The 17,487-nt window shown below is 40.4% G+C and overlaps 1 protein-coding gene across 11 annotated transcripts in view; it reads right to left on the bottom strand.

Annotated features, from left to right (window-relative positions):
* The window catches only part of cntrl (centriolin), a 121,685-nt gene that overhangs the window by 87,380 nt on the left and 16,818 nt on the right, over positions 1 to 17,487 (bottom strand). For all 11 annotated transcript variants that reach the window (XR_010021207.1, XR_010021206.1, XM_063073454.1 and 8 more), the window contains 4 exons: positions 6,671 to 6,790; positions 6,232 to 6,454; positions 5,668 to 5,777; positions 4,832 to 5,026 (listed from right to left, as the gene is read on the bottom strand). Coding sequence is in view for 9 of the 11 variants with exons in the window: in XM_063073454.1 (XP_062929524.1) it covers positions 4,832 to 5,026; positions 5,668 to 5,777; positions 6,232 to 6,454; positions 6,671 to 6,790 (648 nt within the window). In the remaining 2 variants the exon portion in view is untranslated. The remainder of the gene's footprint in view (positions 1 to 4,831; positions 5,027 to 5,667; positions 5,778 to 6,231; positions 6,455 to 6,670; positions 6,791 to 17,487) is intronic.

Here is a 17,487-nt window from a genome sequence, read left to right as displayed (position 1 = left end):
GTTGTTTGAATTACACTGAACAGATCAGCCTCCAAATGTCTCCAAATAGATGTGAAATGTTCAGTGTCTTCCTTGCTGCTTCAAAGTCCATGTTCAAAAGTTCAAACACATTTCCTTTTCCACTAGTCTGCGTTAGTGAGGATATTACATTATTTTTCATGGAAAAAAAAACTATTGGAGATAAGGGAATTGGTGTAGTAGTCAGGCAGACTGACCTCTACCTTGCTGAAGCCCAGTGACACCATCTTTTATTTACCCCTCAAACAGGATCCCACACCATCACCTACCTTATTAACTCTGGAAATCTCCCTGCTCCTTCAACCTGACGGTGGCCTCATCTTGCCATAAGAGGAAACCGTTATCCACTGCCACTAACCTCATGGTTCCCTCACCCCACACCTCTCGTTTCTACTCACTACCCAAAATCCATAAACCTGCCTGTCCAGTTAGACCAATTGTTTCAGCTTGTTCCTGTCCCACTGAACTCATATCTCATACCTTGATTCAGTTTTATCCCCCGGTTCAGTCCCTTCCCCCTTACATCCGTGACATTTCACATGCTCTAGACCTTTTCAATGATTTCAAGTTCCCTGGCACCAAGCATCTTATTTTCACCATGGATGTCCAGTCTCTATACACCTCCATCCTTCACCAGGAAGGCCTCAAGCTCTCCGTTTCTTTCTGGACACCAGGCCCAACCAGTTCCCCTCCACCACAACTCTTTTCCATCTAGTGGAACTTGCCCTCACTCTCAATAATTTCTCCTTTGGCTCCTCCCACTTCCTCCAACAAAAGGTGTAGTGATGGGTACTCGCATGGGTCCCAGCTATGCCTGCTTTTTTGTTGGCTATGTGGAACAGTCTATGTTCTGAGCCTACACTGGTGTCACTCCCCCACTTTTCCTACTCTACATCGACGACTGCATTGGTGCTGCTTCCTACACCCATGCCAAACTCGTTGACTCCATCAACTTTACCTCCAACTTCCACCCTGCCCTCAAATTTATCTGGTCCATTTCTAACACCTCCCTCCCCCTTCTCGATCTCTCTGTCTTTATCTCTGGAGACAACTTATTCACTGATGTCTATTACAAACCTACTGACTCTCACAGTTACCTGGACTATACCTCTTCCTCCCCATTGCCATCTTCTCTTAATTCTTCCATCTCTGCCGCACCTCCTCTCAGGATGAGGCTTTTCATTCCAAAACGAAGGAAATGTCCTCCTTCAAAGAAAGGGGCTTCCTTTCCTCCACGATCACCACTACCCTCAAATGCATCTCTTCCATCTTGCGCACATCTGCCCTCATCCCATCCTCCCACCACCCCATCAGGGATAAGGTTCCTCGTCCTCACCAGCCTCCACATGCAGCACATAATTCTCTGTAACTTCCGCCATCTCTAACGGGATCCACCACCAAACGCATCTTTCCTGCACCCCCCCCCCCCACTTTCTATGTTCTGCAGAGATCACTCCCTACATGACTCCCAGTGTGGCCTCTTGTGTATCGGTGAGACCCAACGTAGACTGGGAGATCACTTTGCCGAGCCCCTATGCTCTGTCTGCCATAAAAAGTGAGATCTCCCAGTGACCACCCATTTTAATTCCACTTCCCATCCCCATATGTCCATCCATGGCCTCCTTTACTGTCACGATGAGGCCATACTCAGGTTGAAGGAGCAACACCTTATATTCCGCCTGGATAGTCTCCAACCTAATGGCATGAACATCAAATTCTCGCACTTCCAGTAATGGCCCTACCTCCTTCTCTATTCCCATCCCCTTTTCCCTCTCCCACCTTATCTCCTTGCCTGGCCGTCTCCTCCCTCTGGTGTTTCTCCTCCCTTTTCTTTCCCCAATGGCCTTCTGTACTCTCCTATTAGATTCCTTCTTCTCCAAACCTGTATCTCTTTCACCAATCAACTTCCCAGGTCTTTACTTCATTCTTCCCCCACTCCCAGTTTCACCTATCTCCTTGAGTTTCTTCCTCCTCCCCCCACCCCACTTTCTAAATCTGACTCATCTTTTCTTCCTCCAGTCATGCTGAAGAGTCTCGGCCCGAAACATCAACTGTACTTTTTTCCATAGATGCTGCCTAGTCTGCTAAGTTCCTCCAGCATTTTATTTGTGTTGGTTGGATTTCCAACATCTGCAGATTTTCCTCTTGTTTTTAACTATTGGAGGAACTCAGTGGGTCAGTCAGTATCAGTACTGGGACTGTCAATGCTTTGAATTGAGACTCTTCATTCGTATTGAATACGTAGAGGGGTGAAAGGCGATAAAGAATTGATGGGAAGAGTTGGGGTAAGTGCTGGCAAACAATAGGGGTGTCCGAGGAAGGAGGGACAAGTGACAAATGGAGGGGGGAAGAGTGGAAATAGTCTTTGGAGGCTGGGAGGTGATACATAGTCATACTTTATTGATCCCGGGGGAAATTGGTTTTCATTACAGTTGCACCATAGATAATAAATAGTAATAGAACCATAAATAGTTAAATAGTAATATGTAAATTATGCCAGTAAATTATGAAATAAGTCCAGGACCAGCCTATTGGCTCAGGGTGTCTGACCCTCCAAGGGAGGAGTTGTAAAGTTTGATGGCCACAGGCAGGAATGACTTCCTATGACGCTCTGTGCTGCATCTCGGAGGAATGAGTCTCTGGCTGAATGTAGTCCTGTGCCCACCCAGTACATTATGTAGTGGATGGAAGACATTGACCAAGATGGCATGCAACTTAGACAGCATCCTCTTTTCAGACACCACCGTGAGAGAGTCCAGTTCCATCCCCACAACATCACTGGCCTTACGAATGAGAGAGGCAACAAAAGGCTGCAGATAACAGAAACTGATAGAAAAGTGGAGCATGGGACCAAGTAAGGGAGACAGGGTGGACAGATGGGAACAGTATGGGGAGGATACCCAATGAGTCAAGTTGAGGACGATGGGTAGATGTAGTAGGTGGAGTGATGAAAATATCAGCGATAAGGGGCTGTGGGTGGGGTGGGTTGTATGTTGGTAGACTAGGAGAAGAGAGAAAAATTTAGAGGGGGAGCAGATTACCTAAGGTTGAAGAATTTGATGTTCATGGCAATGGGCTGTAGATTACCCAGACAGAAAACAAAGTGCTTTCTGATAGATTGTGTTTAGCCTCACCCCAGTAATGCAGAGGCAGAGGACAAAGTCAATGGGGGAATGGACAGCGGAATTAAAATGGCTTGCAACCAAAAGCCACAGATTGCTTTGTGAAGACCTTAAATCAATTTCCATATATTCCCGCAAATCACTTATGCTGATTGAGTTCTTGTATTTGGAGGCTAGTAATTTACAACCACCACACTATAAAAGAGTTTTCAAACTATTATGATACACGTCACTGAGTTAAAAACATAATTATGCTTTCTGTAATGATGTTCACCCATTGACCAGCATTACATATCCCAAATTATTTTATTGTTTTAATTGTGAATGCATCAAATATTTATTCAAAATTAACCATTTTAACAAAATACCATTTTTCAGGAAGAGTCTGAATATGCATGTCATAAACACAAGAGATTCTGCAGATGATGGAAATCCAGAGCAATACACACAAAATACTGGAGAAATTTAACAGGTCAGGCAGCATCTAGTCAACATATCAGGTTGAGATCCTTCATCAGGACTGGAAAGGACGCCAGAATAAATAAATCAGAGGAGGAGAAGGAGAAGGAGAACCAGCTAGGTGATGAGTGAAACCGATGGATAGGAAAGGTTTTTTTAAAAATCTATTGAGATACAGCACAGAATAGGCCATTCCAGCTGCCCAGCAATCCCCCAATATGGGATAGTTTAATATGACCAATTAACCTACCACTGGTACGTTTTTGGACTGTGGGAAGAAACCAGAGCATCTGGAAGAAACTCACGCAGTCACAGGGAGAAGGTACAAACTCCTTACGGACAATGGCAGGAATTGAATCCTGGTTGCCTGTACTGTAAAGCATTGTGCTAACCACTACACTACCTGAAAGGCTGGGAGAAGAAGGAATCTGTATGCTTCTTTGATACAGGTATTTTAGGCAAAAGTTATTAAATCTGCACTTTACTATTCACTTAATGAATTTACCTTCAAAATAATGTTTCTAAAATTTGAGTATTAAAGTAGAATTTCTTTTTAAAAATGGTCTTATCAGCATTCCCTTAATAAAACTGCTTCAAACTTCATAAATGAAGATTGAAAATAACATAGGTTTAAATTATGGAATTTGCATTTTAGCTACTTTAATATATATACTCTTACAGACAACCATTGCATTACAAGTTGCATTCTACAAATTAGTATTGAGAGTTTCCATAACATGAGGCGCATCATCTTCACATGCATCAAGAAATGGGAAGTATTAAAAAAATTAAAATTTTGTGATGATTTATTTACTACTTTTCTTCACATAAATTCCAAGAGTGTGAACTTTATTCTGTATTTCAAAGTTTTGTGTCGTGATTTGAGAGTTCTGCAAGGGCGAATTTCTCAAACAGCTATAACATGGGGCTCATTTGTATTTGTATTTTGGCTCTACTTAATTGAATTTACAAATTTTTAATTAGTTAGGTGACCAGGGTTAGATTATGTGGTACACATTCCTCAGAGTGAAAATTTAGAACTGAAATTACAATGAGCTTTATTAACTACTGGCTTGTAATTGGAGCTTCTGCATCTAGAACAGAAGGTGGTTCAGCCTCTGTGTCAATTATTTCTCCAGTTCCCTTATCCCCTCCGACAAACCAAATGAAAGCAGAGGGAGTGCAAAGTCCGATTCACAGTTAAGAGAATTTCTCAGTTTAATTCTACTCACATATTGAGGATCTTTAGGATCAATAGATCTTAAATTATTTTCGAGATCAAGAATCTCATGCTGTTTTTTTTCCATTTCTCTCCACTTTCTTTCCATTTGCTGCTCCAGTTCCTCAGTCTCCTGACGCAAATGGTTAATCAGCTGGATCTTCTGTGCAAAATGCCGTTTGAGCTTTTCTTTTTCAATTACTGAGATCTGTGTTAAGCAGAAAGAATGACAGTTAACTATAGAGAGAAAAACAAAATCAATATAATTTTCAGGCCAATTCCAAATACAAATTCATTTAAAAAAAAACTCCATTTTGTTTTGATAATAATTTTCTCCATTATACTGATTACTCGCAAACTACCACTTTTTTTTTGTTTGCCCTCACCCCACAATATTAAATTGTTTCTTCTTCCATTTAAATTTTCATGCATCATTCCCAAGTAAAAGGTTGGCAGCAACTGGCCCCATGTTTTCTGCCAAGATGTGCAGTACAGCAGGCCAAGTCTATTCAGATTCAGATGCAACTTCCTTCTTTTTGTGTAGAGAAACACTATACTTTCTATAAACCTATATAACTACATTTGTTTAGAGCATTTTAGCATTTTAATCTGTAACAGTACATTCACAGCGACTCCACTATGAATTATGCAACAGTAGAAAAGCTATAATTGTCATTTAATAGATTACCCTCAACTACAGATTTTTTTTTCTCTCATTTGACCAACTAAGCTTAAACTATGCCCACTATCCCAGTTCCATTAAGTTTATGTGGGAAAAGCATGACTGATGACATCATTTCTGTCAGCTTGTAGGACAAGACAGAGAAATCTTTGTTTAGCTATACACACCTGTTTTTGAGCCGTTAACTCTTCCAGATTTTTTAGCTCTTTAACTGTTCTCAAAACTTGCTGTTCTGCCTTTTCTTTTTCACCCTGAAATTGTCTCAGTGACTCTTCAGCTGTGGAAAAAAGACAATTTATGTGAAGATAATGCAACATTATTGTTTAGGTTTTAAGAAACCAAAAAGTTCAATTACATTGGAATATTTAGTTTGTACAATGATTATCTTGATTGGTATTTTTTTTAAAAAGCAGTTACTCTCAATTTTTGATTAGATAGTGAACTCTGAAATTCACCACTGGGCAATATTACACAGAGCCTGATTCATACCATGGACAAAAAAAAAACCCTCCCAAAACATCAATGGATAGCAATCCATCATAGAAATTATTGCTGACTTATCATTCTTTGACCAGCTATTCCAAAGCGGATTTTAAATGTTCTCACCTGTGGTCAAAACCAGTCAGTGTGATCTAAACAAATTTTCCTGGTTTGAAAACTTATTTTTCATACTTCTAAAGATCTTCAAACATTAATAAAAAAAATTTAAGAGCACAATTCAGTGCCTTTACCTTTCTGGATTTTCTTTTCCTTGTCTTCAAGCTGAACATCCATTGCCTGATTAAGATTTGTTCTCATTTTATTTTTTCCCTCATCATCCGCATCAAACTGAATTTTTCCAACTTTTCCATGCTGCACTGGATTAATGGTATGTTCTTGAATATATTGATTTCTTTTGTACCTGGCTTTCCCAATGTAAGGACTCTCATTTGGAATTTCTTGCAAATCGAAGTTCTGTAAAATGGTTCAATTCAAAATACATTTATACAAAACTATTAGGCTTAAGATTGTGATGTGTGAAACTATGTTTTACATTTGCTCTATTGGGGTCTAAATAGGTTGTTAGTTCAACAATTTATGCAACAGCCTCTGCATTCTCTCTTTTTAACTGATCAGAATATTTCATCTTTGATTGGTTGATTAACATCCCAAAAAAAGGTAATGTATTACTTCAGTTGGAATATGATGAAGTGGTTCAAACTTGGCATCAATCTTGTAAAATGCCAATTCCTGCTCCAGCTGATATTGCTTATGACAAGCCCGTGTTAGTTCCACTGTCTTCTGCTTCAGCTGTAACAGGGGGAAAAAAAAATTAGCAAACATTCACCACATCTAGGAAAAGTAATTATACTTTTCAAAAAATCATCACTTCTCTGAATGCCTTCTCTTTTCTCCCATTAATTTCCTGAAGTTAAATATTTAATTCCTCAGAAGACATAAGAGTAGATGATCAACTGATTACATAGGCAGTAAAACAATAACAAAGATAATGACTATAAAGTCTCTTTCAATTATGTTGGTTCTGGGATAAATATTGCTCAAGCAAAGAAGAATTCTTTTGGCCATTGATTAAAGTGATTGTTTACAGTATCTGAAAAAATAGACAAAAGTTTGGTTTAAGTTTTCATTTTAAAGATGGAACTACCAATAGGATGCCATCGCCAGATTCTGACACTGAAAGATCAGTCCAGATTATGCTTAAGCTCTGGTCTCAGGCTACAACTTCTAACCATAGTCTTTGAATGATAAGGCTTGCAATTTATGGAACCAAGTATTTCTGCTGAATGGAATAGTCTACTCATAATCTCCATTTCATTTGTTAGTATTAGTACAAATTTGATTCTCTCTCTTTATTGACCCACCTACTCAAGTGAGCAGCAAAAAAAAAGTTTAAAGTGAGTAAATCTTGGCCTATTGCATCTGCCGTTGTACATATTATTTGCATTACACTAAGCCCTCTTTATCCATGAGGGACAGGGACACAGATTTCCTGTGCGAAAAAAATAAAAGATAAAAAAGATAAAACAGACGTTTACCACCAAGACCTCTCCTTTGATTCCAATAAATGCTCTAAATAAAGATAAATCATGTTCTGAAGGCATTCATGTACTAAAAAACACATTAAATTGTTTAAATATCCGAAAGTAAATGATACTGGTTAGTGAACTACTTTCACTGAATTCACTGATATAGACAGCAGTGATCAGATTTGAAATTACAAGGTGTAACTATGTAAATGAAGGCCAATCTTTATCAGAATTGCACAATGTATAGAGTCATATGATACAAGTAGTCTGGAAACTAATCACTGCACTTATGCAGACAGGGACTGGTTCTTCAAAGATATACATATTTATTGGGAAAAAAATTCAAGATGAGGCCTGAAGCTGACCTCATGAGTATACAAATTTATGGATAGGGAGTCAGCAGAAAAGGAGGATGAAGTTTAAAGACATTATCCTAAATATCTTAGAGGATTATACATTTAGAGCTTTATTTTTAAAAATAGTTCAATAATAAACATGGAGCATAGGAGAATGATGGCACCTAACGGCCACTCCTTTGGTTGCATCTTCGGAAACAGCTCTATTTCTATCTTTGATATCTCTTTTCCCCCTTTCAAAGTTCTTTTGAAGACCCTGACCTGGAGTTACACGCTGACTTCAGTTCTTCGTGGAAATGGGACCCGCTCTCGGGGGCTCACGACTGGCTGCTTTTCAATATGCCAAGGATGCAGCTTGGAAGACTAGCGCACCTTCAGGGTGCCAGATTTTCGTGGCTCTGGAGGCGGGCAGATTCAAGGCTGGTGCCATCACCTGATGTGTCATGGTTGACAGAAGATCGTAAGCAGCAAGCTGGCTGCTGGCTAGTGCCCAGAGACCCGAGTTCTTTGGCCACACAGCTTGGAAAAAGTGACACAACAGACTTCTGACACCATAAATCAGTGAGTTGCTCTATGTCTCTCAATTCTCCGTGAAATGAGGACACCTCTTTTTCCCTTATTAGGGAGAGAGAGAGAGAGAGAGAGCGCCTGTGGTATGTTGAGTTACTGGGTGAACTAGTCGCCTTTGGGGTACTGCAAGTCTGTGTCTTTACTGATGCTTTGCTACACGCTTATGTGCTCGGTGGAGGGTGTCATTGCTTTTTTGCTCATGGGTGGGGGGAGGTTGTTGCTTTGCTGCTGCTTATGCATGGGAAGGCAGAGTTGGGGGGCCGGTTTTGGGGTTCTAACATTTAACTGTCATTCATTCTTTGGGGTCACTCTTTTCATGGATGTTTGCGAAGAAAAAGAATTTCAGGATGTATATTGTAAACATTTTTCTGACATTAAATGTACCTATTGAAACCTATTGGATCGTCTTTATTCAAGTAAAGAATAGTACACTGGCTTTTGAACATCCTATAACTTGCATGAAATTATTAACAATTTGCAGCTATCACAGTTATCCCTTAGAAGAAAACATTTTTATTTAAACATTTCAATTTCTTAGAAAAAAAATACTGTCACTGATTATTGTAGCTATGAAGACAAGCAAAGGACAATCACCTAAGATGAGCAAAATCTAATGTATTAAAGTTCTTTCGAAAGACAAAGTGATCTTTAAAGTTGTTTATAAACTGCTCCTGGGTGTTTGTAAAAATGCTGCTTTTCATGAAGCACTCACTAACCAACAAATTCCCTGTACTATATGTGCATTTATCATTTAGATATTGAAGAGCTTCACTGACATTAGCTCAAGTTTCGCCATCAGCATAGTACAAGCTGCCGGAGAAATTTAGTGGTCAGGCAGTATCATTTGCATTCTCCCGTGTCTTCACAAGTTTTGTTGTGTGTGCAAACATGCATGTACACATATACACATACACGCACATACCACAGCAAAATTTAGCAACTCAAAGATCACACCTGGGAGACTTTTGAAGGCATTGTCATTTTTAAAAGTACTTCACTGAAGAAACACAAATCTTATGTAGTTCAGCACTGAATTCGACTTTTATTTTAGAGGAAAATTAGCTTTATTTGTCACATGCACATCGAAAAATACAGGGAAATATGTAATTTGCATAAGCAATCTACACAGGATGTCCTGGAGGCAGCCCACAAGTATTGCCATGCTTCTGGCACCAACATCGCATGCTCACAACTTACTAACCCTAACCTGTATGTCTTTGGAATGTGGGAGGAAACCCACAAGGCTGTAAAGCATTACACTAACTGCTACACTACCATGCCACCCCACTACTAGTCATAAAGACAGAAAATAACAGTACAGAAACAGACCCTTTGGTCCATTAAGCCCGAACCAACCATTAGGTACCCCTTTCTACGAGGGGTGATTGATAAGTTCGTGGCCTAAGGTAGAAGGAGTCAATTTTAGAAAACGTAGCACATTTATTTTTCAACATAGTCCCCTCCTACATGTACACACTTAGTCCAGTAGTCAGGGAGCATACAGATCCCTTCTTTGTAGAAGTGGTCCATAGCAGGGGTGATTGATAAGTTCGTGGCCTAAGATAGAAGGAGATGAGTTATTAACTTCAAACTTTATGCATTATCACTCAAACAGTTGAACTGCACGTGCATGTAATGAGAGCATCTTGGACCTCCAGGTGATTGATAAATTTGCGGCCTTTGGTAGAAGGAGATGAGTTATACAGCTCTGGTTACATGCACATGCAGTTCAACTCTGAGTGAAAATGCAGAAAGTTTGAAGTTAATAACTCATCTCTTTCTACCTTAGACCACGAACTTATCAATCACCCCTGCTGTGGACCACTTTCTGGAGGCCCAATGTGCCGACTTCGACAAAGAAGGGATCCATATGCTCCACGACCGCTGGACTAAGTGTGTAAATGTAGGAAAAATAAATGTGCTAGGTTTTCTAAAATTGACTCCTTCTACCTTAGGCCACAAACTTATCAATCACCCCTCGTACATTAATTCTAACCAAATACATTTTATTCTTTTCACATTTCATTAATTTCCCCCATTTCCCCAAGATTCTTCCACTAACTTGCACACTAGGGACAAATTAGAGGGGCCAATTAACCTACCAATTGCACACACGATATGGAAGGAAACCAGAGCACCTGGGACAGCCCACATGGTCACAGAGGACTGCGTAAATTTTAAGTAGATAGCATTAGAACTCAGAATTGAAACTCAGCTGGTGAAGCTGACCTCCAAAGACAACTCAGCCATCACCTGTCTCCTTAAAAAATCTATTTACTTGCTAGTTTTTAAATTTAAATTCCTCCAGTCTTAATCTTATTTCTGATTTTCCACAACTGGACCTTATTCAATGGTCACAAACAACAGGAATTCTGCAGATGCTGGAAATTCAAGCAACACACATAAAAGTTGCTGGTGAACGCAGCAGGCCAGGCAGCATCTGTAGGAAGAGGTGCAGTCGACGTTTCAGGCCGAGACCCTTCGTCCTGACGTTGACTGCACCTCTTTCTAGAGATGCTGCCTGGCCTGCTGCGTTCACCAGCAACTTTTATGTGTGTTCCTATTCAATGGTCAATAGTTCTTTCTGCCAAATCAGCAAGGTACATTGGTTGGAAGACATATAGTTTTAATAAATGAATATATTTTCAATGCAGCTAAACTCTAGTTAACTACCAGATCTGACTGAAGAGCATGAATGTAGCTCCAATTTTTCCAACAGCATTTCGATCACTCCTTTCTTGGTGATTTAACAATTTCCAAATTTTGCTCCAGGCCCTTTGTGCATATCCGGCATACCTGCAGAGGGGCTGCCAGGACAGCAATGATTAACAGTGATCGGCAGATAACAGTGCGCGAGACACTATTTTAGCAAACTTTATTTCCTCACCATTGGCCCACTATTTGCAGAGATTAATCACAGAAGAGAAGGGTTAACGAGAAAGTTGATGGCTGCTTTCATAAAACTTGAGACCAGCCTCACCTGATCTACATTCACAGTACAAAGTACAAAACCTCAATCAAGTAGGTCCTACTTCAAGATTTCTTATGTTCCCAATACCACGATTTGCTCATTTTCCTTTGCTGACAATGTAATTTGGGTTCCCAAACTGCACTTCTAATCCCAACACAAATGATCGAGTGATACCTCCATTTGCAAAAGCCATACTGTTGCTGCCCCTGGTGATTTAACTTTTAACAGATCTAAGCAACACCAATCCATCCTATTTCCCCCCACCTGCCACCCATACCATATCCTTTCAACATTTATAGCCTACATATTTTCCTCTGTTACCTTCTAATACTTCAGACCCTGGGTGCATTAGAATATTGTTGCTAATGGATGAAGGTAATATCAGTGCAGACCAACTATCCAGCAGTTTAACACTCAATTTTCAATATTAAAGAATTTTTATGTCATAATTTATTTTCCTGTAACATCATTTATATGTTCCAAATACGGTTTGGATTAACTATCTCATAGATCCCTTGTGTGATCTCTGTTGCATGCAACATAAATGCTACATGCTTCAGATACCTGAAGGCAAGTGTGCAGCAATGCTTCAATAGAGAGCCGCAGGAAACACTGAAGAAAAGCGACAGGTTAAGAGACAACGAGTAAAATGAAACATGTAACACAAGTTTTTAGAATGACACTAATAGATACCATGGTTTTAGAAAAACCTTCAATTAAAACACACAGCTTAAAAATGAGATAAAATAATCTTGCAGCTGTCTTTATATATGATCACTGCAACAAGACAGGAAGCTCAGTACTCATTTGTTTAAACAAGATACCATTCAGTTCATTGTGCAAATAGGTCAGCTGATAATGAAAACAAAAGAGCTTTAATTTGTTAAAAAAAAGCTAACTTCATTATTAAACAAAGGCTGCAGTATCCATTGAGAAAGATTTTGTGAATAGCTGAGGAAAGAAAAACAAGCACAGTTGTCAACAAACTGTAAAAATCTTTTAAGGTGTAAAAACATAAGAAACACATTTCCTTCAAAAAAATGAATGCAATTTTGTTTTATTCCTCATTAGTGTCTATACTATGGAGTACCTCAAAGCCACTGATTACGGACAATTTATTAAACAGCAGCATATTCATGCAAAAACATTCATCTGAGATGAAAGTCTCAGGCGTATACGAGATGTATTATCTGGAACTCTCAACTGCATTTCAAGCTTAGGTTTTAATTTTAATGGACCATCATTTTATTCTGAAGATTTCCTATTTTACTGTATATAGAACATAAAACACTATTACACAATTCAGCCCTTTAGCCCAGGATACTGTGCTGATGCTTGTACTTCCTATCTTAATTCAACTTTTAACTTAATTATGCTATCAAGGTTACCATTAAGAGCAGGCCTGTTGGGGAGAAAGACTCACAACATGCTGGAGGAACTCAGCAGGTCGGGCAGCATCCGTGGAAACGATCAGACAGTCCTGACGAAGGGTTCTGGCCCGAAACGTCGACTGATCATTTCCACGGATGCTGCCCGACCTGCTGAGTTCCTCCAGCGTGTTGTGAGTGTTGCTTTGACCCCAGCATCTGCAGATTATTTTGTGTTTACTGTTGGGGAGAAACATTTCCTGATTGGATACTCTCCTAATATCAGCAGTTTACTGATATGCCCAGTAAGAAAACTAATCTGTTCATCTTTATCATTATGTTAATTTGGGCAACATGTCTCGTGGTGTCAGTAAGACATCGTTAAAACCTAAAATACTCGGAGCCTGCTTTTCAGATTTACATCTTTAATAAATGTAATCTTATATCTAAGGAAGCTGGTCAGGAATTCTCATCCATGAAAGTTGCTTTGCCATTAGTGTATGGACACTGACCCTGCAACATCTGGACAGGAAAGATGTATACATCAGGATGCTCTTTATTAATTACAGCTCAGCATTCAATACTAACATCCCCTCAAAACTAATCAACAAGCTTAAGACCTAAACCTCAGTACCTCCTTGTGTAATTGGATCCTCGATTTCTTCACTTGCAGACCCCAGTCATTTCAGATTGGCAACAACATCTCCACAATCTTCATCAGTACAGGTGCACCACAGGCTGTGTGTTTAGCCCCCCGCTCTACTCACTTTTCATTTATGACTGTAGTTTACCTTTGAATGGAAAATCCTACAAAAAGTAGTGAATACAGCACAGCTCCAATGCCATATTTGGCAGAATCAAAGGAGGGTAGCAAATCAGCATATAGTAGGGAGATTGAAAATCTGGCCAAGTGGTGCCACTACAACATCTTACTCAATGTCAGCAAGACCAAGGAGCTGATTATTTTCTTCAGTAGGAGACCAGGGGCCAGTCCTCATTGCAGGATTAGAGGTGGAGAGGGTCAGCAACTTTAATTCCCTCAGTGTTATCATTTCAGAGGACTTGTCCTGGGCCCAGCACCCAAGTGCAATTATGAAGAAAGCACGACAGTGCTTCTACTTCCTTAGAAATTTGCAAAGATTCGGCATGACATCTAAAACTTTGACAAACTTCTATAGATGTCTGGTGGAGGGTATACTGACTAGCTTGCCCCTGAATGGAAAATCCTACAAAAAGTAGTGAATACAGCCCAGTCCAGCATGGTTAAAGCCCTCACCACCTCTGAGCACATCTACACGGAGCGTTGTTGCAGGAAAGCAGCATGTATCATCAGGGACCCTTGCCACCCAGGTAATGCTTTCTTCGTCCTGACGAAGGGTCTCGGCCTGAAACGTCGACTGTACCTCTTCCTAGAGATGCTGCCTGGCCTGCTGCGTTCACCAACTTTGATATGTGTTACTTGAATTTCCAGCATCTGCAGAATTCCTGTGGTTTAATGCTTTCTTCTCGCTGCTACCAGGAAGAGGTGGTACAGGAGTCTCAGAAATCACACCAGCAAGTTCAGGAACAGTTATTACCCTTCAACCATCAGGTCCTTGAACCAGAGGGGATAGCTTCACTCAACTTCACTTGCCCCATCACTGAACTGTTCCCACAACCTATAGACTCACTTTCAAGGACTCTTCAACTCATGTTCTTGATATTTATTTTTTATGTATTTATTATTATTTATTTTTTCTTTTGTATTTGCACAGCTTAGTGTATTTTGCCCACTGATTGTCCGCCCTGTTGGGTGCAGTCTTTCATTGATTCATTACGATTACTGGATTTATTAAGTATGCCTACAAGAAAACAAATCTCATGGTTGTATATAGCCATAGTCATACTTCATTGATCCCGGGGGAAATTGGTTTTCGTTACAGTTGCACCATAAATAATAAAGAGTAATAGAACCATAAATAGTTAAATAGTAATATGTAAATTACACCAGTAAATTATGAAATAAGTCCAGGACCAGCCTATCGGCTCAGGGTGTCTGACCCTCCAAGGGAGGAGTTGTAAAGTTTGATGGCCACAGGCAGGAATGACTTCCTATGACGCTCTGTGCTGCATCTCGGAGGAATGAGTCTCTGGCTGAATGTACTCCTGTGCCCACCCAGTACATTATGTAGTGGTTGGGAGACATTAACCAAGATGGCATGCAACTTAGACAGCATCCTCTTTTCAGACACCACCGTGAGAGAGTCCAGTTCCATCCCTACAACATCACTGGCCTTACGAATGAGCTTGTTGATTCTGTTGGTGTCTGCCACCCTCAGCTTGCTGCCCCAGCACACAACAGCAAACATGATAGCACTGGCCACCACAGACTCGTAGAACATCCTCAGCATCGTCCAGCAGATGTTAAAGGACCTCAGTCTCCTCAGGAAATAGAGACGGCTCTGACCCTTCTTGTAGACAGCCTCAGTGTTCTTAGACCAGTCCAGTTTATTGTCAATTCGTATCCCCAGGTATTTGTAATCCTCCACCATGTCCACACTGACCCCCTGGATGGAAACAGGGGTCACCGGTACCTTAGCTCTCCTCAGGTCTACCACCAGCTCCTTAGTCTTTTTCACATTAAGCTGCAGATAATTCTGCTCACACCATGTGACAAAGTTTCTTACCGTAGCCCTGTACTCAACCTCATCTCCCTTGCTGATGCATCCAACTATGGCAGAGTCATCAGAAAACTTCTGAAGATGACAAGACTCTGTGCAGTAGTTGAAGTCCGAGGTGTAAATGGTGAAGAGAAAGGGAGACAAGACAGTTCCCTGTGGAGCCCCAGTGCTGCTGATCACTCGGTTGGACACACAGTGTTGCAAGCACACGTACTGTGGTCTGCCAGTCAGGTAATCAAGAATCCATGATACCAGCGAAGCATCCACCTGCATCGCTGTCAGCTTCTCCACCAGTAGAGCAGGGCGGATGGTGTTGAACGCACTGAAGTCAAAAGACATGACCCTCACAGTGCTCGCTGGCTTGTCCAGGTGTCCATAGTATTTTGATAATAAATTTACTTTGATGCATTCATACTTTTCCACATTAATAGTTGACTATTGCAAGGATTGGTGCCCAACTGTTCACAATTTAGATCATAGCTTTGGATGATGGGATCAAGTTTATGTTTCCAAGTTTGTTTAAAACACAAAACTAAGAGGCAGTATGTCCAGCGAGAAGGATGCAGAGGGGCTTCCCAGGAATATGGGCAGGGTAAATGAATGAGGAAGAGCATGGCAAATATAATGTGAGAAAATACAAACTCTTCCATTTTGGCAGAGAAAATAGAAAAGCAACACAATTGAGAGAATGTCATGAAATCCAAAAGACAAAGAGACATTTGTATTCAGAGGGACTTGTACGTGAACCATTGAAAGTTGGTGGGCAGGTTCAGAAAGCAGTAAGGAGAGCAGATGGTATGCTGGCCTTTATTGTAAAAGGATTTGAACACAATAATATGGAGACCTGGTGAGACTACATCTAGAACATTGTGCAAAGGTCTGGTCTCCCTACCCAAGAAAAGAAAAACTTGCAATAGTTCGGCAAATATTAACCACAGTGATTCCCAGAGTGGAGGTTTGTCTAATTGAGATTATGAAGACCAGGTCTGTACTCTCATGAGTTTATAAGAATGAGAAGTGATCACCTTGAAGTGTGCAATATACTTAAGAGACTTGGCAGGGTTAATGTGGAGTTGATGTTTTCCCTGGCTGGGGTGTCTAGAACAGGGACATCACAGCCCCTTCACAAGAGATTGCCATACAGAAGAGATGAGAAGAAAGAGTTTTGAACATCTGTAGTATATTACACAGAGTACTGTGTAGACTCAGTCATTGAGTATATTCAAAACAAAGAATGAAAGGCATTTAACTATTTAGGAAATCAAGGAATATGGGGTCAATGCACTTAACTGGAACCAAGGTAAAAGATCAGTCAAAAACAAAAGAGTGGCGATCAGCCGCCACCTTCTTATTTTAGTTTCCAGCAAAGTCATCTCAGTAGTTTAGGAGTCCTGAACTTTGTGCTTGTAATTAACTCTAATCTATGTACATTCAGCATTGGTGCTGTAAGTGTAAGCTTACAGCTACTGTTGTTTCTCCATTATTACACAGAAGCTTAAATTTGTTAGGGTCACATTCAAGATTCAAAGATTCAAAAAACTTTATTGTCATTCTAACCATACATCAGCTCTGCAGGGCAGAATGAGACAGCGTTCCTCAGGGGCAGTGCAATCATAACATAACAAACGCAACACTAAATGATAAACATAACAATAAATAGTAAAACACAACAGCCACGTGTCAGTTAAATCAGTTATAAGTGTCCAGTGCAAGTTAAAAGTGTCCAAAGCAGAGTCAGGTGGAGCAGCTATTTAGCAGTCTGACTGCCTGTGGGAGGAAGCTGTTTAGTAGCCTTGTGGTTTTAGTTTTGATGCTCCTGTAACGTTTGCCTGGTGGCAGAAGAACAAACAGTTCATGGAGAGGGTGTGAGGGGTCTTTAATGATGTACCGTGTCTTCTGGAGGCATCGACTCTGAAAGAGGTCTTGGACAGAAGGCAGGGAGACCCCAATAACCTTCTCTGCTCCCCTAACCACCGTCTGCAAGGCTTTTTTGTCGACAGCACTGCAGCTGGAGTACCAGGTTGTGATGCAAAAGA

This window comes from Mobula hypostoma, chromosome 21 (genome assembly GCF_963921235.1).
Source record: "Mobula hypostoma chromosome 21, sMobHyp1.1, whole genome shotgun sequence".
NCBI lineage: Eukaryota > Metazoa > Chordata > Chondrichthyes > Myliobatiformes > Myliobatidae > Mobula > Mobula hypostoma.
The sequence above is the reverse complement of the archived record's forward strand: the minus strand, read 5'-3'. Positions and strand labels throughout refer to the sequence as shown.